Source organism: Doryrhamphus excisus, chromosome 23, assembly GCF_030265055.1.
Source record: "Doryrhamphus excisus isolate RoL2022-K1 chromosome 23, RoL_Dexc_1.0, whole genome shotgun sequence".
NCBI lineage: Eukaryota > Metazoa > Chordata > Actinopteri > Syngnathiformes > Syngnathidae > Doryrhamphus > Doryrhamphus excisus.
This window is the reverse complement of record NC_080488.1, coordinates 2,629,233-2,654,311: the sequence shown is the minus strand read 5'-3', so window position 1 is coordinate 2,654,311 and position 25,079 is coordinate 2,629,233. Positions and strand designations below refer to the sequence as shown.

Genomic DNA, 25,079 nt, shown 5'->3' with positions numbered 1-25,079 from the left:
TACCCTGCAGCCGCCGGGGAGGGGGGGTGGGGGGGGAGAAGAAAATGACTGCAAGGAAGAAGCGTGTGCGCTAATAGACATTTATTATCAGCACATGACAGACAAAATATACATGTTTGGTCGTGTAGCTTGTGGTCGTTTGAACTTTCTAAAGTGGAAGTAACACAAAATGTGAATACGAGTACGCACGGTAGACCTTTCCATGTCAGCAATGTGCCGCAGTGATTCGTGCAGTCCGCTTAAAAAAAAGAAAAAAAAAAAAAAGAACAGGAACTCATTTCTTTCAGTTTGTGCGAAGGCAGTGATACGCTGTATTAATTATTGTTTTTTTTTTTTTTGTCCACACAGTCGCCCCAAAAAATTGGCATCAACTGCACATCCTCGCTGATAGGCAGAAAACATACATTTTGTTCTCTTTGTATTTCTGTTTTTTTTTTTCAATACCACAAGACCAACCTATAATTCATCAATGAGTGCATGAAGAGGTGCCTAAATACTTTTGCCTCTTTGCATTTAATTCATTCATTCATTCATTTTCTAGACAAACAACCATTCACACTCACATTCATTCAGTCGCTAATTAACCTAGCATGTTTTTGGAATGTGGGAGGAAACCGGAGTACCTGGGGAGAACATGCAAACTCCACACAAAGATGGCCGAGGGTGGTGGAAAGACAAAATAAGAAGCCCAAAAGTTACCACTTCCACACAAAATAGGAGGAGAACACATTCATTCATTCATTTTCTACCAATTATCCTCACGAGGGTCGCAGGGGGTGCTGGAGCCTATCCCAGCTGTCTTGGGGCGAGAGGCGGGGTACACCCTGGACTGGTGGCCAGCCAATCACAGGGCACATATAGACAAACAACCATTCACACTCACATTCATACCTATGGACAATTTGGAGTCGCTTATTAACCTAGCATGTTTTTTGGAATGTGTGAGGAAACCGGAGTACCCGGAGAAACCCCACGCATGCACGGGAGAACATGCAAACTCCACACAGAGATGGCCGAGGGTGGGGAAAGACAAAATAAGAAGCCAAAAAGTTACCACTTCCACACAAGATAGGAGGAGAACACATTCATTCATTCATTTTCAACTGATTATCCTCACAAGGGTCGCAGGGGGTGCTGGAGCCTATCCCAGCTGTCTTCGGGCGAGACTGGTGGCCAGCCAATCACAGGGCACATATAGACAAACAACCATTCACACTCACATTCATACCTATGGACAATTTGGAGTCGCTAATTAACCTAGCATGTTTTTGGAATGTGGGAGGAAACCGGAGTACCCGTAGAAAACCCACGCATGCACGGGGAGAACATGCAAACTCCACACAGAGATGGCCGAGGGTGGAATCGAACCCTGGTCCTCCTAGCTGTGACCATAAATAAAAACACTAGACTAAAGTGATATATGCTAATTTCAAACCTTACACAAATGTTTTCCACATAACAGCGAGGACATGAATCATTTTAACAGAGTGATGTACCTTTATCATGAATATACTGTACATATATTTTCTACATAAAGTGCAAATCTGGCACAAAACTACAAAATAAAAGCATATACACGTCATAGAAACATAACACACAACTCAAAAAATGGATTCAATATGATAAACATTTCATATTAGTTTCTGCAACCATCTCTGACTGTATTGACCCCAATATAAGACCACCCTAAATGTTCTTCAATATATCAATAATTGGTGTGTGTGTGTGTGTGTGTGTGTGTGTGAGTGACAGGAAGAAAAGCTCTGACTTGCTTTTGCATTTTTAAATCCCAGTCTTTTCAGACTTTTTTTCCTAGGGCAGTGATTTTCAACCACACTAGTGTACCTTGAGAAAATCCAATATCACTTTTTAGAATTAACATTTATAAATCATCATTTGCAAATATTATGTCAATAGCCATTATGTCAATAATATACATGGACCCAAATATTCCAATTGTATTTGGTTTATTTGCTTAAACGGAATTGAAGAATTGAACAGGGATGGAATATTCCTTTAACCAATTCGATTGAGGTATCTTGTACCCGCTCAAACGGAAAGTTGTCAGACTGCGTTCTTCTTCGTGGTGTTTTTCTTCTTCTGTTGTTTATTAGCGGTTGGCAAGCAGCTTTTGTGTGCATTAGCGCCATCTGTGGAACAGAATCTAAACCCTTCTATACGCCATTCACAAGTGCAGTTTTATTAAAAAAAGAAAATATATATCTATATAAAAAATTATTTTTTTCAGATTAAAATGAACAAAGCATTATTAGAACCCTGTAGACATGACAAAACACGACTATAGTCACATTTATACTCTTTTTATTTACAACATATTGCGCAACTGCAGGGTCTTGAGACACATGCTAACTCGCAAACTAGAGAGCTAGCGACCTAAACGGTAGCCTTCAAGTTATTTCCTTTAAACTTAAATAGCCGTAAACTTACCACTTCCACACGCATAGGGAGGATAACTATTAACAGTTATTTAACCTTTAACATGAACATTAACGAAAAACTGGCAATACGGAGTTATTCCAACAAGTGAAAGAAAAACTTGAAAAAAAGTCAGTATCACGTGATTTATGTTTTACTGGGCATGCCCTGTTGACTATTCTGTTTGATTTTCACGGCGCATGTAAACAAGAGATTGGAATATTCCTTTCCATGGATACTATTGTTTCCCGAAAGGTCATTCGGAAAGAGAAAAACTCGTCATGCTACTGTCGAGTGTCTGTGGTGTCAAGACTAGCATAGCAATGTAATATTGGTCTGTGTGGCAACACCTGCCTTGTTCCTCCGATAGACTTTTTAATGCACGTGTGAGGTCGTGGTGACATTTTGTAACATTTTTGGTTAGCAAGATTTTTCCAATAATTTTTTTTTTGTGTCTCAAAAAAGGTTTAAAATCACCGTCCTAGGGAATGGTATTATATTTGGGGTCTTTACAGTATACATCAAAACAGTGCATAGAAAATCAGACTGCAGCTTGTGGCTCGCTTGTACTTGTTTCTTAATATAAGACCTAGGTATCAAACATCTGTTACAGTCATGAATATGTATTTCACTAACAACAAAAAAATTACAGAAAAAGTGACAATAATGGTAAAAATATATTGACTGGAATATGGGTAGGAATGTACCGTACGTGTGTCATGGCGGCGTTCTATTAATGACACTACCATGCTTATTACTGAGGGACTTTCTGAGGCAGCAAGTGTGAGAAAAGAAGAAGATATAAAAAAAAAAAAGAAAAGCTTTTTTCGAGTGCTTAGCGGAAATACAAGGCCTCTTTTAGTCTCCATGTTGCTACATTCTACTTTAGTCACATTCCCTTTTTTTTTTTTTACAGCGTGTTCAATTGAAAGCAAAAAAAAAAGTCCCAGTACAAGGCGTGTTTTTTTCCGAAACGCGACTACAGAAAGCTGTCCTCTACCTCAGGCGTCCCCGAGGAAGCCAGCAGAGCGTCTCTCTCGCTGATGCCCTCCAGGCGCTCCTCTTCTGGAAGGGTGTCGGCAGTATCCTGGGATGAGGAGTCAGTCTCTTCCAGCTCCAGAACCACAGAGCTGCCGACGACAACCAGAAGGTCAAAACATGAAATCTGGGAAATCTGTCTTCCGCGTGGGTCATGTTCCGTTCTTTAAGGATCGGAAAGGCCAACATCCCAACACGGAATTAACAGCTTCTTGTTTTTTTTAAGTTCTTGTTTTTTAATGAATAAGATTAGACACATGATGAATAATGATAATAATGATAATAATATTACAATAATAATAATAACAGGGGCGGCACGGCGGTCTAGTGGTTAGCGCGCAGAACTCACAGCTAGGAGACCACGGTTCTATTCCACCCTCGGCCATCTCTGTGTGGCGTTTGCATGTTCTCCCCGTGCATGCGTGGGTTTCCTCCCACATTCCAAAAACATGCTAGGTTAATTAGCGACTCCAAATTGTCCATAGGTATGAATGTGAGTGTGAATGGTTGTTTGTCTATATGTGTCCTGTGATTGGCTGGCTACCAGTCCAGGGTGTACCCCGCCTCTCTGTCCCCAAGACAGCTGGGATAGGCTCCAGCACACCCTGCGACCCTCATAGGGATAAGCGGTAGAAAATGAATGAATGAATGAGTTCTCCTCCTATTTAGTGTGGAAGTGGTAATTTTTTGGCTTCTTATTTTGTCTTTCCCCACCCTCGGTCATCTCTGTGTGGAGTTTGCATGTTCTCCCCGTGCATGCGTGGGTTTTTTTTCCGGGTACTCCGGTTTCCTCCCACATTCCAAAAACATGCTAGGTTAATTAGCGACTCCAAATTGTCCATAGGTATGAATGTGAGTGTGAATGGTTGTTTGTCTATATGTGCCCTGTGATTGGCTGGCCACCAGTCCAGGGTGTACCCCGCCTCTCGCCCAAAAGACAGCTGGGATAGGCTCCAGCACCGGAGCCCATTTTCAAAAAGCGGTAGAAAATGAATGAATGAATGAATTTGCCCGCTAAAGCCGTGACAGGCGCTTGGCTTCCTGTTCATCGATGCGATTAAAGCAAGTTTCCTCCTGTACAATACCGCTATTGTCTCAGCAACATCTGGATGTGTGGGAGTGTGACGGGGAAGAAAAAATGTTGTTGCACGTGTGCAGACATTATCGTCACGACATCGGTGTGGCGTACCTCGCCGGGCTTTCCGACTCCATATCAGTGAAAACGTCTTCAGGCTTGGGGTCCGGGATTGGAATGATGTAGTCGTTGTAGGAAGGGATGGCTTCCTGCGAGTCTCGACCGCGGGGGTCTGCGGGGAAGGAGAGGGCCGCGGGTCTGGGTAGCGGGGAGGCCAGGCGCGGCTTGGTGCGGGCCACAGCCGGGTGGTCGCTCTTCAGGAAGTTGTCATTGACTTGGCTGTATCTCTGTTGATGACGGGACAGTTTGATTAGCTTGTTTGGCTACTGAGGCTATTGCTATGTACTGTGTGACTGGAAGCTTCTGGTAAATATTATATTCCCAATATCAATATTCCCAACAGGGGTCTCAAACTTGCGGCCCACGGGCCAAATGCGAGACGCTACTTTGAGGCCCCCACCTTGATACCAAAGTTTAATGTTGAAATGATAGCTTAAAGCTGTGTGCACACCGGACACAATTAACATGATTTTTTTTGCCCCGCCCATACTGTTACCCTACCCTGTTACCCCGCCCTGTTTTGCTTTGGATTAGCAATGAAGCTAAAGGCTTATATGACTCTGGGTACAAATAAATGCAGGAAATGATTTGGAATAAAAAATACACGTCAAGATAAAGCATCTCATCAAACATGTTGTTAAAGTTACGACGTTGCTGCCAGATGGAACTGAGTACGATGCTAACTTGCTAATTGGGTAAAATTATTAAGTTTCATTAATGTTCATGTTAAAGATTAAAGTCACTTTTATACTCTTTTTATTTACAACATATTGCGCAACTGCAGGGTCTTGAGACACATGCTAACTCGCAAACTAGAGAGCTAGCGACCTAAACGGGAGCCTCCAAGTTATTTCCCTTTAAACTTAAATAGCCAAAAACTTACCACTTCCACACGGATAGGGAGGATAACTATTAACAGTTATTTAACCTTCAAACTTGAATCAAACTTGCGTGGGCCGCACTAACATTAAACTTTCATATCAACGCGGGGGCCTCAAACTAGTATCATGCGGGCCACATTTGGCCCGCGGGCCGCATGTTTGAGACCCCTGATTTATTGTCTTTATTCTTAATTTGTTTTTTTTTATCTTATTTTGTGTATAGAAAAATAAAAATTAAGATATTTGAGAACAGTGGAATGTTTTATCAGATATTTTGGTGTGGAAAACCAGAACCAAAGTACTGAAAAAGTGTAGGGTATAGCAGAAGCAAAAAATTAGTTGGCAAATGGATCACAATGTGCACTAAATTGTAAAAATACAGTAACCCTCCTATGGGGTCAATTATTATGGTGACAGTTTGACCCTGGAACAGACAGTCCTTCCTGTATTTCCTATTGGAAAATGGCCACAACTTGTAAATGAATCCGAAGTACACGGTGACAATATGAAGAATAATTGGTTAATTAAGTAAACATAGCAAGTTGAGCTGATATCAAATTACCTTTTTATAACTATCAGTCAACATGTTGCCCATACTGTGGACCAGGAAGGAGAATTCGGGTCTCTTCTCAAACTTCTCATCCCAGCACTTCTTCATAATCTCGTATCTAAAAATATAAATTATAAATATAAATTATTATTCTTTCTTTAGTCAGTTATCGGAAGTGACGGTGACACTTACACTTCATCGGTGGCGTGCGCCGGTTTGGACATTCTGTAGCCTCTCTTTAAAGCGCTGTAGAACATCTCATTCATGGGCAGGTCCGGGTACGGGGTTCCTCCTGCGAAAAATGACTTTAATTAGCTTGAAATGAACATATGGGGGATGGAATTCATACTTAAACCGAGGGATCATTTCAATCAAAAGTCTATTTTTTTTTTAAATACAGAGGCTCCATTTATTTGCCCATGCCTCAGGGGTCTCTGTGCGCTATTGCATGTAAACAAAATCTGCAAACTCTCTTGTATTTATACTCATTTGAAAAAAAAAAAAAAAACGTGGGAAAATATTTATAAAAATTCCAATAAACAAGCTCACAAAATCCAATGCAAAAGTATCTCAACAACAAACAACAAATCTCAAATGACTTTATAAAAACCTTCTCATGATTGTCACATGACCTTATATTTTTTTTTTTTGCTAATGGTCAGAAATATCCCATATTCTGTCGTTGTAGTTTGAACACTTTTGTGCAACAGCACCCGCATCTTAAGCGGTGTTTATTACAATTAGCAGTACCAATGCATGACATTTGGATTTACCCACTTGGCTCACAAGTACTGTTTACATCTGCTGTACGACAATACAAAGACACTATATTGTTTCGCAGCACTTCCTTTGAAGCAGCATGCCGTTGTTAGATACCGCTATGTCCTCCTGCGTGACGCCACGCAATAGCATTCTTCATTTCCTCGATTTGCAAGGGACTTACAAGATGACATGAAAGGGCTGTCTATTATGCGGAAAGAGCAGAAAGGAGGCATGAATAGAAAAAAAAAAAAAAAAGAAATCGCCGACATTGCGGGAGAGGGAATTGCTGACTAGAACTTAGGGCATCATGATCAGATATCAACAGAAATACACAAGGAAGATCAGCGATTTTCAACCTTTTTTGAGTTTTAGAACTGTTAAATAACTTAATAGTTATCCTCCCTATCCGTGTGGAAGTGGTAAGTTTTTGGCTATTTAAGTTGAAAGGAAATAACTTGAAGGCTACCGTTTTGGGTCGCTAGCTCTCTAGTTTGCGAGTTAGCATGTGTCTCAAGACCCTGCAGTAGCGAAATATGTTGTAAATCAGGGTTTCTCAGGACACTAGTTTGAGGCCCCCGCCTTGATATGAAAGTTTAATGTTAGTGCGGCCCGCGCAAGTTTGATATGGATGCTGTATGGTATCATGTACCCAGAAAAAATTATTACGTTTGATTCATGTTAAAGGTTAAATAACTGTTAATAGTTATCCTCCCTATCCGTGTGGAAGTGGTAAGTTTTAGGCTATTTAAGTTTAAAGGAAATAACTTGAAGGCTAGCGTTTCGGTCACTCGCTCTCTAGTTTGCGAGTTAGCATGTGTCTCAAGACCCTGCACTAGCGCAATATGTTGTAAATCAGGGTTTCTCAAACACGCGGCCCGCAGGCCAAATGTGGCCCGCAGGACACTAGTTTGAGGCCCCCGCCTTGATATGAAAATGTAATGTTAGCGCGGCCGGCGCAAGTTTGATATGGATGCTGTATGGTATCATGTACCCAGAAAAAATTATTACGTTTGATTAATGTTCATGTTAAAGGTTAAATAACTGTTAATAGTTATCCTCCCTATCCGTGTGGAAGTGGTAAGTTTTTGGCTATTTAAGTTGAAAGGAAATAACTTGAAAAATAAAAATGAAGATATTTGAGAACAGTGGAATGTTTTATATAAATGTTAATTATAAAAAGTGATATTGAATAATTCCTCACGTACAACTGACGGTTTCTGAAGGTACACTAGTGTACCGCGGCACAGTGGTTGAAAATCACTGAACTAGATTACTAGATTACTTCCAATAATGTGACCCTCTCATGGAGCTAAATAAGTCACAATATGCGCCGGTACACCAAGTATTGTAGTAACCTTGCTACGGATATCTCACCCACAACCTACAGTCACTCTCTATCACCTCTGAAGGAGCCAAGTTTTCTAACGTTCAGTGCTTCTTCTCCTTTATTTACTTCTGATTTGACGAACCCTGTTTAGGACTTAGCATGTAGGAGGATGTGGTTGGACTCACCCAGTGTGAAAATCTCCCAGAGAAGAATTCCGTAGGACCACACGTCACTCAAAGTTGTGTACAGATTGTGGAAAATGCTTTCCGGTGCCATCCACTTGAGGGGCAGGAAAGTCTTGAGTGGGGGGAAAAACAGAAAATCATGTCAGAATAGAGAATCACTGCAGTCTTGGAGGCAAACCAAAGCTAAACTAGAAATTCACAAAATATTGGCCTCAAAATATCGGACAATTTGGAGTCGCCAATTAACCTAGCATGTTTTTGGAATGTGGGAGGAAACCGGAGTACCCGGAGAAAACCCACACATGCACGAGGAGAACATGCAAACTCCACACAGAGATAGCCGAGGTTGGGGAAAGACAAAATAAGAAGCAAAAAAGTTACCACTTCCACACAAAATAGGAGGAGACCTCATTCATTCATTCATTTTCTACTGCTTATTCTCACAAGGGTCGCGGGGGTGCTGGAGCCTATCCCAGCTGTCTTCGGGCGAGAGGCGGGGTACACCCTGGACTGGTGGCCAGCCAATCACAGGGCACATATAGACAAACAACCATTCACACTCACATTCATACCTATGGACAATTTGGAGTCGCTAATTAACCTAGCATGTTTTTGGAATGTGGGAGGAAACCGGAGTACCCGGAGAAAACCCACGCATGCACGGGGAGAACATGCAAACTCCACAGAGATGGTCGAGGGTGGGGAAAGACAAAATAAGAAGCCAAAAAGTTACCACTTCCACACAAAACAGGAGGATAACTCATTCATTCATTTTCTATCGCTTATCCTTACGAGGGTCGCATGGGGAGAACATGCAAACCCTACACAGAGATGGCCGAGGGTGGAATTGAACTTGGGTCTTCTAGCTGTGAGGTCTGCGCGCTAACCACTTGAGCACCGTGCAGCCCAGTTTTTTTCATTCATTCATTCATTTTCTACCGCTTATCCTCATGAGGGTCGTGGGGGGTGCTGGAGCCTATCCCAGCTGTCTCCCAGTTTTTTGTATTATTATTATTTTTATTATTATTATGTTTCATGTCTAGTACTCACGCTGCCTTTAGAGATGTAGTTGGAATCGTGCATTATGTCTCTAGCCAGTCCAAAGTCACAGATCTTCACCAGTTTGCCTTCACAGATCAACACATTTCTGGCGGCGAGGTCCCGATGAACACACTGCATGAAGCAAAATAAACACTATTATTAATTACGTTCACACTTTTGTCTGACTTCAAGTCAGGCCAGGCTAGCTTTTAGAATGCTAATTTGCAACCAAATGAGTCTACTGAAGCAAATATGTGTTTCAATTGATGCTTTACATTCTTGGACGCGAGGAACTCCATCCCCTTTGCCACTTGGTAGCTGAAACCCAGCAGGTCGTCGTAGGTGAGGGTGGACAAGTCGTTGATGACCAGATCCAGTCGGCCTCCAACTAAACACAAGCGGGAACAAGAGCGTACATACCATAAAGCAAGGGTATCAAACTCAATTTACTTGGGGGGCCACTGGAGCTAGGGTCTGGGTGAGACTGGGCCACATCAGGTTTCCCCCCCCCAAAAAACGCATTTATTAAAAACAGAAAAATGAATAAACTTTGCTTTGGTTTCGATTTTCCACAAGAAAAACTCTGATAAAACATTCCACTGTTAGAGCCCTGTAGACATGACAAAACACGACTATAGTCACATTTATACTCTTTTTATTTACAACATATTGTGCAACTGCAGGGTCTTGAGACACATGCTAACTCGCAAACTAGAGAGCTAGCGACCTAAACGGTAGCCTTCAAGTTATTTCCTTTCAACTTAAATAGCCAAAAACTTACCACTTCCACACGGATAGGGAGGATAACTATTAACAGTTATTTAACCTTTAACATGAACATTAATCAAACGTAATAATTTTTTCTGGGTACATGATACCATACAGCATCCATATCAAACTTGCGCGGGGACGCACTAACATTAAACTTTCATATCAAGGCGGGGGCCTCAAACTAGTGTCCTGTGTGCCACATTTGGCCCGCGGGCCGTGTGTTTGAGACCCCTGATTTACAACATATTGTGCAACTGCAGGGTCTTGAGACGCATGCTAACTCGCAAACTAGAGAGCTAGCGACCTAAACGGTAGCCTTCAAGTTATTTCCTTTAAACTTAAAAAAGCCAAAAACGTACCACTTCCACACGGATAGGGAGGATAACTATTAACAGTTATTTAACCTTTAACATGAACATTAATCAAACGTAATATTTTTTTCTGGGTACATGATACCATACAGCATCCATATCAAACTTGCGCGGGCAGCACTAACATTAAACTTTCATATCAAGGCGGGGGCCTCAAACTAGTGTCCTGCGGGCCACATTTGGCGTGTTTGAGACCACTGCCATAAAGAGTGTGCTCAAGTGTTCTGATTTATGAGACGAAAGGCATCATTCGCTGCATTAGATGAGGCATTTGAAGACCAGCAGCGGTCACGGATGTTTAGAGGAAGTCTTGCGCCTCGATGCCTTGGAGGGAGACGCTATACGTGGTCATGTGGTGTAAAGCAGTGTGGCTGTAATCACACCTTGTTCCTGGTAAAGGTCCTGCTGGTAGGTGGACTCGTATGGAGACGGTTGGATGTCAGCGTACTTGATAGTGTCCATCTGCTCCTGCATGGGAACGTAGATGGAGGGCTCGTCTTTGCTCATGTCCATGTAGCCTCCATCGCTCTCGCTTCCGAAAGACACGTATCTGCAGGGAGCGTCAACAATAACAACATTTCCAACCTAGTTTGTATATCCTTTGACAAACAAAGAGTTTGTTTTGTGTGCTTCTCACCCTTTGCCCTGACTGAGTGGGCTGCTTCCCCTGGAGATCAGGCTGCCATCGTCTTGGTTCTTCTCGGCAAAATACTGCAAGAAGGTGTGCTTGTTTCTGTGTAGGTAGTCCACTAAGTCGCCGTAGCGGCAGTACTCAGTCACCAAGTACAGGGGACCTGTATACATGGTGAAAACTTTATTAAACACCATAACCTTAAGTGAAGGACTCCGGTTTCCTCCCACATTCTAAAAACATGCTAGCTTAATTAGCGACTCCAAATTGTCCATAGGTATGAATGTGAGTGTGAATGGTTGTTTGTCTATATGTGCCCTGTGATTGGCTGGCCACCAGTCCGGGGTGTACCCCGCCTCTCGCCCCAAGACAGCTGGAATAGGCTCCAGCACCCCCGTGACCCTCGTGAGGATAAGTGGTAGAAAATGAATGAATGAATGAGTTCTCCTCTTATTTTGTGTGGAAGTGGTAACTTTTTGGCTTCTTATTTTGTCTTTCCCCACCCTCGGCCATCTCTGTGTGGAGTTTGCATGTTCTCCCAGTGCATGCGTGGGTTTTCTCCGAGTATTCCGGTTTCCTCCACATTCCAAAAACATGCTAAGTTAATTAGCGACTCCAAATTGTCCATAGGTATGAATGTGAGTGTGAATGGTTGTTTGTCTATATGTGCCCTGTGATTGGCTGGCCACCAGTCCAGGGTGTACCCCGCCTCTCGCCCCAAGACAGCTGGAATAGGCTCGAGCACCCCTGTGACCCTCGTGAGGAAAAGAGGTAGAAAATGAATGAATGAGTTCTCCTCCTATTTTGTGTGGAAGTGGTAACTTTTTGGCTTCTTATTTTGTCTTTCCCCACCCTTGGCCATCTCTGTGTGGAGTTAGAATGTTCTCCCCGGGTACTCCGGGTACTCAAGTGCCCTGCCATTGTCTGGCAATGTTATCTGGGATAGGCTCCAGCCCACCCCGTCATCCCTAGTGAGGATAAGTGGCATAGAAAATGTATGTATGTATGTATGGAATTCAAATGTCACACATTTTCTTCCAGGAAGTCAGTCTTCCTTGACTAAAAGCCATTCAAATGTCATTTCCAACACAATGCTTTCCTCGATGCTCCACCCACATTGTCCTTCTCGCCGTCACATTTTGTTATCATACGTAATAACGACGTATGTCGTGCATGACGCCCACCGTGTTTGGTGCAGGCTCCCAGCAGGTTGACGATGTTGAGGTGAGGTCCAAGGTGACTCATGATCTTCAGCTCTGACATCAACGCTTGAGTTTCACTCCTCCTGGCCGTTGCTGGATGAAGACACAGAGTGAGCAGGATGCTTCGGGGGGGTTGGGGGCGCGGCCCGCCCTCGCATTGTGCACATGAAGCTTTTTATTGTGTTTCGTCTTACATTTCAGCATCTTCACTGCCACTTTTGTACTGGACTGGGAATGAGCCAGACCGTACGCCGTTGCTTCAACCACTCTCCCAAAGGCTCCTGATCCGAGGGTACGACCTGAAACGCAACAAAGGCTCAATACTACCAAGAACAACATAAGGTGGCCAGAAATATTTCACTTATTGTGTGGAAATATGGGCTAATAATAACTATAAAAGCAATCTTCACTCGCTAAATGTACTGCAAAAAAAGGTCAGTAAGGATAATTCATAATGCCGCCTGCCTTTTCTATTTCTAAAATCACAAATACTTCAACTTGCTGATATAGTTTACCTTCAAACAGCTAAAATAATGCATAAGGCTAAAAATAACCAATTAAAATTAAAATTAAAAAATTCTATATTAGGAAAGCAGGAAGTGAACAAATTTACTAATTGTAAAAGTACCAGATTGAAATTGAAAATTTTATTGTATGGTATATTACCTCGTACTTCGGTATGTGACAAAATTTTAATTTTAATTTTAATTAAAAAAATCTTTATTAGGAAAGCAGGAAGTGAACAAATTTACTGATTGTAAAAGTACCAGATTGAAATTGAAATGGAAAATTTCATTGTATGGTATATCACCTCGTACTTCGGTATGTGACAAAATTTTAATTTTAATTTTAAAAATCTTTATTAGGAAAGCAGGAAGTGAACAAATTTACTGATTGTAAAAGTACCAGATTGAAATTGAAAATTTCATTGTATGGTATATCACCTCGTACTTCGGTATGTGACAAAATTAAAATTAAAATGTAAAAAAATCTATATTAGGAAAGCAGGAAGTGAACAAATGTAACAGTTACTGATTGTAAAAGTACCAGAGGGGGTAGGATTTAATAAGCTTTGCTTCTTCCTACTCCTTTTGGACATGTGGAACTGTGAACTGATTATGTGATGCATTCAATTGTAATCTGATGCATGTTCAAATGAAATAAAACCATTACCATTACCAACTAAGCTTACACTAACAGACTTTATCCACACGTAGGACTCACCCAGCACCAAGCTGTCTCGGGGCATCTCCCAGGTGAGGTCATAGGGCAGGTGGATGGGGTCCACGTAGATGTACTCGTGACCGTCCTGGCTCACTGACTCGATCACCTTCCATCGGATCTCATAGCGAGGTTTCTGACAAACGCGACACGTTACGTGCTGTGGCGTATGACCTCTATACAGGAAGTGCTCGAGGTTGGCATCTTACCTTCCTCCATATGGCAATAAGGATGATGATGGACAGGATGATGATGACGACCAAGGCCAGAACCGCAGCCAATACTGCCACCTGGGAGAAGAGTGCTGCAACAGGCAAAGTATGCACAATGTCAGTACAACCTCAAAAATATTGAGTCATTTGTGAGATGATGTAATTATTTAATATGCATATACCTCTAAGATTATTTATTGTCTATTTAGCACCAGCAAAGCTAAGGGGTGTTCCTGTCGGAAATAAATATTCAACAGGACATTATTCATACCTTTAAGGACAACATAGAGTGGAAGTGCCAGATGAAGGTGCCCACTTTGTCTCCAAAACATAAACTTTTCCAAAATTAATCTTTAGAAGTACACTCAAGACCAAAGCTACGACTAAAAGCACTTAGCTTATTTACTCTTTACTCTTTCTCTGGCCATTAAGAAAGTAAATACAAGAAGTAATACATCACTCTAGCAATAGCAGTTAGGGCTCCATGCCGTTTAAGTCTGGTGGGTTTTTACACAATTGACATTGCAAGTGCTTTGCGGAATTGTTTTCATTTTAGTTTTTGACTTTGTGTACATTTTGTAGTTCCTGTAGTTCTGTAGTTTTGTAGTTTCTTGTTGTTGTTGGCCGTGTAAGTTCTTGGTTAATTTTAAATTTTAGAAATATGATCTCAGGGAAGAAGTACATTTGAAACACTTATATGCTAGGATGTGCTATATATATCACTATATTGACACTTACTATGGTACCCATTATGTCATTGGATGTATGAGGTACTTTATGTAAAAAAAAACAAACACATTAAACTGTATTATGGAAAGCAGGAAGTGAACAAATGTAACAGTTACTGATTGTAAACGTACCAGATGGAGGGGTAGGATTTAATAAGCTTTGCTTCTTCCTACTCCTTTTGGACATGTGGAACTGTGAACTGATTATGTGATGCATTCAATTGTAATCTGATGCATGTTCAAATGAAATAAAACCATTACCAATTAACATAGCATGTTTTTGGAATGTGGGAGGAAACCGGATTACAAATAAAATAAATAAAAATAGTAGTAAAAATAAAAAAAATTAAAAAAAAAAAAATAATTAAAAAATTAAGAAATTTTAGAAAAAATTTAGTTAAAAAAATTCAAAAAAATAAAACAAACAAAAAAAACAACTTAAACTATATTAGGAAAGCAGGAAGTGAACAAATGTAACAGTTACTGATTGTAAAAGTACCAGATGGAGGGGTAGGATTTAATAAGCTTTGCTTCTTCCTACTCCTTTTGGACATGTGGAACTGTGAACTGATTATGTGATGCATTCAATTGTAATCTGATGCATGTTCAAATGAAATAAAACCATTACCAATTAACATAGCATGTTTTTGGAATGTGGGAGGAAACCGGATTACAAATAAAATAAATAAAAATAGTAGTAAAAATAAAAAAAATTAAAAAAAAAAATTAATTAAAAAATTAAGAAATTTTAGAAAAAATTTAGTTAAAAAAATTCAAAAAAATAAAACAAACAAAAAAAACAACTTAAACTATATTAGGAAAGCAGGAAGTGAACAAATGTAACAGTTACTGATTGTAAAAGTACCAGATGGAGGGGTAGGATTTAATAAGCTTTGCTTCTTCCTACTCCTTTTGGACATGTGGAACTGTGAACTGATTATGGGATGCATTCAATTGTAATCTGATGCATGTTCCAATGAACTTCAATTTTTTTTACTGTCAATTGTGTATTCTTCTCATGAGACCTACTGCTGGACACCAGTTTGACGTCTCTTCTGTCCACCGTCCCCGCCCGGTTTCTGGTCTCACAGCGCACCGTGACCTGCTGCGGCTTGTGGAAGGTCAAGCGACTCAGCACCTGGTTGGTTTTGCGGCTCTCGCTGTAGGTGACGTTGGTGTGGATGCTCAGCACGTCTTCATCCGGTACCAGCGGTTGCCATATTGCAGTCTTGTTGCCGCACCTGTGGCGAGATGGGAGTTAATGGATGTGCTTTCATTTTATGGTAAGCGGAATGCCGAAGCGTTGGGTGGCTTACTGGAGCATGCTGTCACAGCTGTACCACTGAATGGACGGGGGTGGGACGCCCTCGGCCACGCAGGTCACCAGGTGTCTCTTCTCGGGGAGGTGGTGGTCAGTCAGATCTTTAATGTGAGCGGGAACTAGACAGTACAAAAAATGCAGTTTTTGTACACTAATGTAGAGAAACAAGCTGACAAAAGTCAATATTTCCCTCAATCGTCACTTCCTGTCATTGTAATAGCTAAGTGTCCTAATACTTTTGTCCATAATTGTTTTTTAAAGACTCTAACCTTGGACTTCCAGGTCAAAGGTCACCTCCTTAGTGTCATCTCCATTGGTGACGTGTGCGGTGTAGCGGCCCCTCTGATCCGCCCTCACTCGCACCAACGTGAGGATGCTGACATACCTGAGAGGAAGAATGAATTATGATTTAAAGGTACAGTATCTTAATAAAATTAAATTTTGTTTTTTGTATTGTATTTGTATTTGTATTGTATTCTTTTATTTTAAATGATGTACTTGACAAATATATCAAGCAAAGAACATGAGTGGTAGCTGTTAATTGATTGGTGAAATACTGCCCTCTAGTGGTTAGAATATGAATATACGTTCATCCATCCGTCCATTCATTTTCTATAGCACTTCACTTGGTTTAGTTTCAAAATTTGAACCCCAGCAAATTATTATAAGAATGGGTTATTAAAAATCAGTGTGTTGAATATATGTATTTACCTTATTTTATCTACATTAACCCCCAGAATTTTAATAAATTCAATAGGCTCCAGCACCACCCGCGACCCTCGTGAGGAAAAACGGTAGAAAATGAATGAATGAATGAAAAAAATGCTTAATAAACGTAAAAGATTCCCAAATATGACAAAAAATGTTCTTTAGTTATGTATTTATTGTTGAAAAGCCCAACTGTCAATCATCTGTATCCGTTAGGGAAATCCTCAATGTGTTTATATACTGTTCCGTAGTTGTTAGCAATAAACTTTATTTAAAAAAACACTCAACGGTTAACTAATCACTGCTCACTCTTCAACGCTCTGTGATTGGCCAGTGATACTCAGCGACCGCCCTCGCAGCTAGCAGGTGTGTGTGTATTGGGTTTTTACACACCGCTGTTCTAATTAAGCCACGGTTCTTCCGCGTGACGCGTACTTGCACAAACGTGGTGAGTACAGCGACTCATTGCAGATTTGGGAGCACGCAGACACGACGTAGCACTTTTAGTGAAAAGGGAACTTTCACTGTGTCACTTCCACAGTGCTGCGTGGACGCTACATCAGAAGTTATCAGATGGATACACTATGTTGGATCTGCAGGAAAGACTCTGTGACGTAAGTGCTCTCCCACTCATTCTAAAAAAAAAAAGACTTATGTATCAGTAACTCCACACCCACTCAGTCCACGTCCTTCCCATTTTGGGGAAAATAACACCCACTTCCAAAGAAGCAATAGTGAAGTCAGAGTTGCAGCTGAGTCCCCCCCCCACCCCCCCCAAAAAACAAACAAACAAAGCAAGTCATAAAAATTCATATGAGTCCTGCTGATATATTAATGTCTGTATTTGCATTGTTATTGTTATCCTACTTGCTTTCTCTCATTGGCTAGTGATTGGCTAGGGTTGGTCACATGGTTCCCCTGCATTCATTCATTTTCTACTGCTTTTTCCTCACGAGGGTCCCGGGGCTGGTGGCCAGCCAATCACAGGGCACATATAGACAAACAACCATTCACACTCACATTCATACCTATGGACAATTTGGAGTCGCTAATTAACCTAGCATGTTTTTGGAATGTGGGAGGAAACCGGAGTACCCGGAAAAAACCCACGCATGCACGGGGAGAACATGCAAACTCCACACAGAGATGGCCGAGGGTGGGGAAAGACAAAATAAGAAGCCAAAAAGTTACCACTTCCACACAAAATAGGAGGAGAACTCATTCATTCATTCATTTTCTACCACTTATCCTCATGAGTGTCGCGGGGGGTGCTGGAGCCTATATATATATAAATATTCATATGATGGTGGTGGGGGGGGGGTAAAATTTGAGCACTTCCTGGAATTAGAGAAGTGTTTTTGTCCTTTGTGCTTGCCAAGAATTTTGTTTATGGTTCCTGTGTTGTGACCCCCAACCCCCCCCCCCCCCCCCCCCCCCCCAACACAGACTATTATGTTACCCTTATCATCTGGTGACTGACAAGAACAAGATGTCTCTGGAGGTTCTTCTTCTTTGGAAGCTGACGCGCTCATTGCTTAAATGTCTCAAGCTGCTGGGTGTGCTTCACGCTAGTGTTCAATCCCACCTGATCTCATGCTCTTGTCTGTTGGTGATGGTTTTGTCTCCGTTGATGGCGGTGCCGTCTTTGCTCCACGTGACCCGAGGTGGAGGGTAGGCGTCCATGTCCACTCTCAGCTCCACGTTCTTCTGCAGCAGGGCCGAAATCTTCTGATCCTCAGTCGGACGTATGGTCACAAAGCCTCGCTCTGGAAGGAGGGGGGGATAGTGAGATGGTGAAGGTGGCCAGACACTACCTGTCTTTTCCACTGAGATGTCCAAAAAGCTAAACATGCCCCATCTCGTACGTACCATGGAGCATGGAGGTTCAACTTATTTGAGGGTTTCATAAACATAACACACCTCATTGCAGGTCAAATAAACATCCACTAGCTCATGACTCCCAGAAGGGGGGGTACATTGTATGCACTGGATGTTTTTCACGTTTAAATATAAAATGATTTAATACTTGAAGTCTTGAAGTGAACGCAAGTGAGCCAGCCAATCACAGGACACATATAGACAAACAACCATTCACACTCACATTCATACCTATGGACAATTTGGAGTCGCTAATTAACCTAGCATGTTTTTGGAATGTGGGAGGAAACCGGAGTACCCGGAGAAAACCCACGCATGCACGGGGAGAACATGCAAACTCCACACAGAGATGGCCGAGGGTGGGAAAGACAAAATAAGAAGCCAAAAAGTTACCACTTCCACACAAAATAGGAGGAGAACTCATTCATTTTCTACCGCTTATCCTCACAAGGGTCGTGCTGGAGCCTATTCCAGCTGTCTTGGGGCGAGAGGCAGGGTACACCCTGGACTGGTGGCCAGCCAATCACAGTGCACATATAGACAAACAACCATTCACACTCACATTCATACTTATGGACAATTTGGAGTCGCTAATTAACCTAGCATGTTTTTGGAATGTGGGAGGAAACCGGAGTACCCGGCGAAAACCCACGCATGCACGGGGAGAACATGCAAACTCCACACAGAGATGGCCGAGGGTGCGGAAAGACAAAATAAGAAGCAAAAAAGTTACCACTTCCACACAAAATAGGAGGACAACTCATTCATTCATTCATTTTCTACCGCTTATCCTCATGAGGGTCGTGCTGGAGCCTATCCCAGCTGTCTTGGGGCGAGAGGCGGGGTACACCCTGGACTGGTGGACAGCCAATCACAGGGCACAAGTTACCACTTCCACACAAAATAGGAGGAGACCTTTTATTATTATTATTATTATTATTATTATTATACGCGTCGTGAGGATAATCAGTAGAAAATGAATGAATGAATATATGATTATCATAAACATTCCAATATTAATAATACATTTTTATAGTTTGAGTTAATGATTGAGTGCCCTATCAAGGGTTAGTGTGATATATTCCCGTTTTACTTCAGCTAAGCTTAAATCCTTCCAACATTTATCATAGACGCTCCCTTGTGTGAGGGCGTGAGCAGGTTTATTTTACGCTTTTCACGATTTGACTAACAGAAATAAATAGAGTAGATATGAAGTTCCTCCATTCACATAATAAGCACTCCCCTCTTGGTCAGTGAACCACAATAATAATCTGTCCTGCATGAGTTTATTATTTGTGTGTGTGTGTGTGTGTGTGTGTGTGTGTGTGTGGGTGTCTGACCGAGCACTGTGATGTTGACACTGGCGGAGGCCGTCTGGTCCTGGACCCCCTCGTGGACTTGGCACACATAGTTTCCGCTGTGGGCCAGCGTGGCACGAGGGAAGATGAGGCAGGACCTCATGTTCATGGACGACAGGAAGTCCGTTAGCGGCTCCACGTCTGCGGCCTGGAGGACAGGTTTCATTAGAACGGTAGTCAAGGTGTGTGGCGCTCGGCTGTATCGGATATTGTCACCATCGCATAATGATGGAATCTAACATTGCGGAGGTGTGCCGCTAACATCTTGATGCAATTCAGGCTCGGCCGTGAGGGTCTTGAGCGTGATAATGGTCAGGGGGGGGAAGAGATGAACAAAAGCGCTCCTCTTCCTGTTTTTCCCCTCCTACTCACCTCCCGGTTGGGGACGTCCCAAGAAAAAAAGACCAGCTCGGCTCCGTGTACGGTGCAGTTGACTGTCAGAGGCTCGCCCTGCTTCAGCACCGTCTTTGATGCGTTGATGTAGGCGTCGATGGCCTCTGGGACTGCAGAGGGAAGTGATGATCAGGATTTAATAGCTTGAACCGACGAGCACTTGATTGGGTACATGTGGTGCAAGCACACGGGGAGTTTGGTTGCATTATTATTTAGTTACATGATAAAGTGTTAATGGAAAATATTATCTTTGCAGAAGTAGACTTTGTGATGATGCCGGGGTACCACATCATCATAAAATTATTATTTTTTTAAATCAAACAATAAATGTTTTATGTACTTTCCAGCAAAATGTTTAAACTAGGGGATCTTCTTTAAGTTACACCATAAACATATTTGATGCAATGTGTATTTTAAACCTAACCTGTGTATATATATAACCTTGTATATGGTACCCATTATGTCATAGTATGGACATATCACCTCATATCTCAGTACGGGACAAAAAATAAAAAAAATTAATTAAAAAAATGAAACAAAAAAAACCTTAAACTATATTAGGAAAGCAGGAAGTGAACAAATGTAACAGTTACTGATTGTAAAAGTACCAGATGGAGGGGTAGGATTTAATAAGCTTTGCTTCTTCCTACTCCTTTTGGACACGTGGAACTGTGAACTGATTATGTGACAAAAAAATATATATAAATAATAATAATAAAAAATAAAAACTTATTTTTATACCAATATTTATATTTGTTTGATTATCTAAAGCATTAAAAAAACAAATTAAAATTAAAATTAAACTATATAAGGAAAGCAGGAAGTCAATGTAACAGATAAAAAAATGTAACAGATAAAAATTAAAATAATAATTTTAATCTTGACCCCCCCAACTGTTAGATTATAAATATAGATTTATATAGATTATAAATCTATCGAAACATATAAAAAAATTAAATATAAAAAACATTTTAAAAATATATTAGGAAAGCAGGAAGTGAACAAATGTAACAGTTACTGATTGTAAAAGTACCAGATGGAGGGGTAGGATTTAATAAGCTTTGCTTCTTCCTACTCCTTTTGGACATGTGGAACTGTGAACTGATTATGTGATGCATTCAATTGTAATCTGATGCATGTTCAAATGAAATAAAACCATTACCATTACCGTAAAGCTCAAGAAATGAACAAATATGATCCAAAGGTTGCTCAGTTAGTCATAATAATAAGAGATAAATAGTCGAAATTATTAGATACCATGTGATGAAGGCTGCATGTGTAGTTTGTGGGACTTAGGGACATCTTTGTCCCTGAGAGTGATTATTATTATTATTATTATTATTATCATTATTATCATTATGATTCAGCCACCTATTTTGGCTTCTATGAAAATAAATACGTTAAATTCTGTTTCGCCTACCGACGATGCTGAAGATGTAGAACGATTGGGACACTTTGACTTCTCCGTTAAGCTCTCCACGACACACATATGTCCTATCCTCTAGGGACGCAGTGAACCCCTCGCTGGCTACATACACCCCTTTGACTGGGAGGTCGGTTTCCTTCTCGTAGAGGGTGACGTTGATTTTTGGGTCGGTGACCACACAGGGGATGGTGGTCTCTTCGCTGGTCTTGGACAGCATGCCGTGGGCGCTCTCGATGAACCATATCTCAGGATCTGCAGGCGGAAAAACGTATATACGAACGTTGTTGGCATTTCCTGGAATATATTTAATTAATCTAAAACAGTGATCTGGTCCAAACCTGGAACAAAGACGACCATGTCCTTTGTTTCTCCAGTGAGTGCATCAATGCACTGATACACCCCAGTATGCTTCCAGTTCACATCCCATAGACTCAAAGCACTGGAATTGGCGCCATTTTGCTCTATTTTGTAGCTCCGCACGCCGTTTGGACTTTGTTCCACCTGGAAATAAGGCACATCATCCCTCTTGAACGCCCAGGTGGTCTCCCCCCCGCCCGTGCACGTGAGCGTGAGAGAGGATCCCTCGGCTAGGACGATCTGGCCGTCACGGGGCGTGACCTCCAGGCAGCAAACATCAGTGGAGAGACACAGGAGAGCTGCAGTTGACACAACAAGGGAGAGGTCATGTTGGAGGTCAAGGAGACGGCGGTGTAGCGGTGTGGGGGGGGTCAAAGTTTAAATCAACACCACATGCCAGATCCTGTTCTAGCTCCGCAATGGTGACGGATAAGAGTTGCGTGGAGCAGATTGGGTAGGATGGGTAGGATGGATCCCACCTTGAAGCATTCCAACCAAAACATGTCTCACATCCTTGATAAGCATATCATCTAGCGTGAGATGTCCTTCACGGTTTATTATGTGCTGGCAAAATTTTTCCGAAGTTAAAAAAAATGGTCTGATTTCCCTGTTTTGGGTTAGTTTTTTTTTTATTTTTTAACATATTTTCAAACCAGAAAAAAATAATTAAGTGTCCTGCAAAACAAGGACAACACATTACTACCCGGTCTGATGATATTTGACATATGTCATATAACCTGTATGTTTATATTGATAGCGAACATGAAATTGCTTCCATATGTGCAATCTGGAGCAGATCCGGATGAAAATTGGTTTAACTTAACTTGGCCCTGCGTTCACATAGCAAAGTATAGATAAGATTTTGACAGACATGTATATGGTTACAACACATTTTAGTTACATTTATTGACTGGCATTTATTGTGGGTCTACAAAAAGATGTCAAAGATGTGAGTGTGAATGGTTGTTTGTCTATATGTGCCCTGTGATTGGCTGCGGACCAGACCAGGGTGTACCCCGCCTCTCGCCCGAAGACAGCTGGAATAGGCTCCAGCATCCCTTGCTACCCTCGTTAGGATAAGCGGTAGAATTTGAATGAATGAATGAGTTCTCCTCCTATTTTGTGTGGAAGTGGTAACTTTTTGGCTTCTTATTTTGTCTTTCCCCACCCTCGGCCATCTCTGTGTGGAGTTTGCATGTTCTCCCCGTGCATGCGTGGGTTTTCTCCGGGTACTCCGGTTTCCTCCCACATTCCAAAAACATGCTAGGTTAATTAGCGACTCCAAATTGTCCATAGGTATGAATGTGAGTGTGAATGGTTGTTTGTCTATATGTGCCCTGTGATTGGCTGGCCACCAGTCCAGGGTGTAACCCCGCCTCTCGCCTGAAGACAGCTGGGATAGGCTCCAGCATACCGCTGCAACTCTCATGAGGATAAGCGGCATAGGAAATGGATAGATGGACCTTGCATTGTTCCTCAGAATGCTACGCTGTGTGTATGCTAGCGTGCCCGCCTCCACCCACTGAAACAGACTGTATGACTAAGAAAAGGGCTCACAAACAAAAAAAAACTGTAATATGGAAAGCAGGAAGTGAACAAATGTAACAGTTACTGATTGTAAAAGTACCAGATGGAGGGGTAGGATTTAATCAGCTTTGCTTCTTCCTACTCCTTTTGGACATGTGGAACTGTGAACTGATTATGTGATGCATTCAATTGTAATCTGATGCATGTTCAAATGAAATTAAACCATTACCATTATACCATATAAGGTAGAGAATGTTGACACTTTAGGTGCGCTCACCTGTGATTGTCACATGGAGAGTGAGGATGACCACGCTCCTCATGGTGGAACTCCTCACGTTCTGCAAAACAAACAGATAGATAAGATCTTTTGAATGTGATAATTATTATTATTATTTTTTTTTGTCCCATCTAGCCATTGGGGCAGATAGTATTGTTGATCTAAATGCCCTTACATGCTAAACACATTTGCTCTGTACCATGAAATTTTATTCATAATCATTTTCAATTCTATAGAAAACTCGGAAGACGTGGATAATGCAGTAAGACGCTTCGATTTGTGAGTGTACGGAACATGTCGGACATCATGCAGCTCCACTCCGTGACGCTAGCAGCACCCTGGTAAGACCTCATTATCGCGTACATTTCTAGTACATCTTTACTGACTACTCATAGGCCTAAATACACCAAAAAATATATATATTTATTGGTATAGTTTTACACACATGGAATATGACGTTACGGTCCCCTAAAATACAGTAAACCTCGGATATATCGGATTCAATTGTTCCCACTGGTTTTGTCCGAAATAGGCGAAATCCGTTATAAAAAAATCCGATATATGCAATGAATTTTTATTGGAAATGCATTACAGAAAAATTGGTTCTTTTTTTATCTCTCCGTTGTGAGCGAATTTCCGATATATCCGAATCCGATATATACGTATACCGGAAAATGTCCGTTTTACGCATATATCGGATTTATATCCGGTATATGCGTAAATCGGATTTTATCTGTTATAAAAAGGCACTTCCAATGTCACAATTCGGCGAATCGGAGCGCCACGATGCGGCCATCCGATATATGCGAGGGAAATTTAATGGAAATGCATTGGAACGGGACTGGAGATTTTGTCCGAAATAGGCGGAATCCGTTATAAAAAAAATCCGATATATGCAATGAATTTTTATTGGAAATGCATTACAGAAAAATTGGTTCTTTTTTTTTTATCTGTCCGTTGTGAGCGAATTTCCGATATATCCGAATCCGATATATACGTATACCGGAAAATGTATACGTTTTACGCATATATCGGATTTATATCCGGTATATGCGTAAATCGGATTTCATCCGTTTATAAAAAGGCACTTCCAATGTCACGATTCGGCGAATCGGAGCGCCACGATGCGGCCATCCGATATATGCGAGGGAAATTTAATGGAAATGCATTGGAACGGGACTGGAGATTTTGTCCGAAATAGGCGAAATCCGTTATAAAAAAAATCCGATATATGCAATGAATTTTTATTGGAAATGCATTACAGAAAAATTGGTCCGTTGTGA

The 25,079-nt window shown here is 41.4% G+C and overlaps 2 protein-coding genes across 9 annotated transcripts in view; one reads left to right on the top strand and one right to left on the bottom strand.

Moving 5' to 3' along the window:
- Positions 1 to 25,079, top strand: part of LOC131110393 (homeobox protein CDX-1-like) — a 60,454-nt gene that overhangs the window by 10,014 nt on the left and 25,361 nt on the right. For 3 of the 8 annotated variants that reach the window (XM_058063467.1, XM_058063473.1, XM_058063471.1), the window contains exons 3-9: positions 12,387 to 12,500; positions 12,592 to 12,732; positions 13,608 to 13,929; positions 15,575 to 16,287; positions 16,915 to 17,028; positions 17,122 to 17,194; positions 24,033 to 24,137. The gene's annotated coding sequence lies outside the window, so the exon portion shown is untranslated. Of the gene's footprint in view, positions 1 to 935; positions 3,587 to 12,386; positions 12,501 to 12,591; positions 12,733 to 13,607; positions 13,941 to 15,574; positions 16,288 to 16,914; positions 17,029 to 17,121; positions 17,195 to 24,032; positions 24,138 to 25,079 lie in introns of those variants that run through there. The other 5 variants (XM_058063474.1, XM_058063468.1, XM_058063469.1 and 2 more) reach the window with 5 other exon arrangements.
- Positions 133 to 25,079, bottom strand: part of pdgfrb (platelet-derived growth factor receptor, beta polypeptide) — a 37,002-nt gene continuing 12,055 nt past the window's right edge. The window contains exons 2-23 of the mRNA XM_058063446.1: positions 23,797 to 23,857; positions 21,974 to 22,291; positions 21,630 to 21,887; positions 20,189 to 20,319; positions 19,799 to 19,964; positions 18,166 to 18,346; positions 16,142 to 16,257; positions 15,868 to 15,991; positions 15,581 to 15,792; positions 13,821 to 13,915; positions 13,615 to 13,747; positions 12,585 to 12,689; positions 12,373 to 12,483; positions 11,195 to 11,351; positions 10,941 to 11,107; positions 9,691 to 9,803; positions 9,425 to 9,547; positions 8,375 to 8,486; positions 6,293 to 6,392; positions 6,113 to 6,218; positions 4,664 to 4,896; positions 133 to 3,566 (exon numbers count right to left, since the gene is read on the bottom strand). Coding sequence (XP_057919429.1) covers positions 3,416 to 3,566; positions 4,664 to 4,896; positions 6,113 to 6,218; positions 6,293 to 6,392; positions 8,375 to 8,486; positions 9,425 to 9,547; positions 9,691 to 9,803; positions 10,941 to 11,107; positions 11,195 to 11,351; positions 12,373 to 12,483; positions 12,585 to 12,689; positions 13,615 to 13,747; positions 13,821 to 13,915; positions 15,581 to 15,792; positions 15,868 to 15,991; positions 16,142 to 16,257; positions 18,166 to 18,346; positions 19,799 to 19,964; positions 20,189 to 20,319; positions 21,630 to 21,887; positions 21,974 to 22,291; positions 23,797 to 23,839 — 3,255 coding nt within the window. The 5' untranslated portion in view covers positions 23,840 to 23,857 and the 3' untranslated portion in view covers positions 133 to 3,415. The remainder of the gene's footprint in view (positions 3,567 to 4,663; positions 4,897 to 6,112; positions 6,219 to 6,292; positions 6,393 to 8,374; positions 8,487 to 9,424; positions 9,548 to 9,690; positions 9,804 to 10,940; positions 11,108 to 11,194; positions 11,352 to 12,372; positions 12,484 to 12,584; positions 12,690 to 13,614; positions 13,748 to 13,820; positions 13,916 to 15,580; positions 15,793 to 15,867; positions 15,992 to 16,141; positions 16,258 to 18,165; positions 18,347 to 19,798; positions 19,965 to 20,188; positions 20,320 to 21,629; positions 21,888 to 21,973; positions 22,292 to 23,796; positions 23,858 to 25,079) is intronic.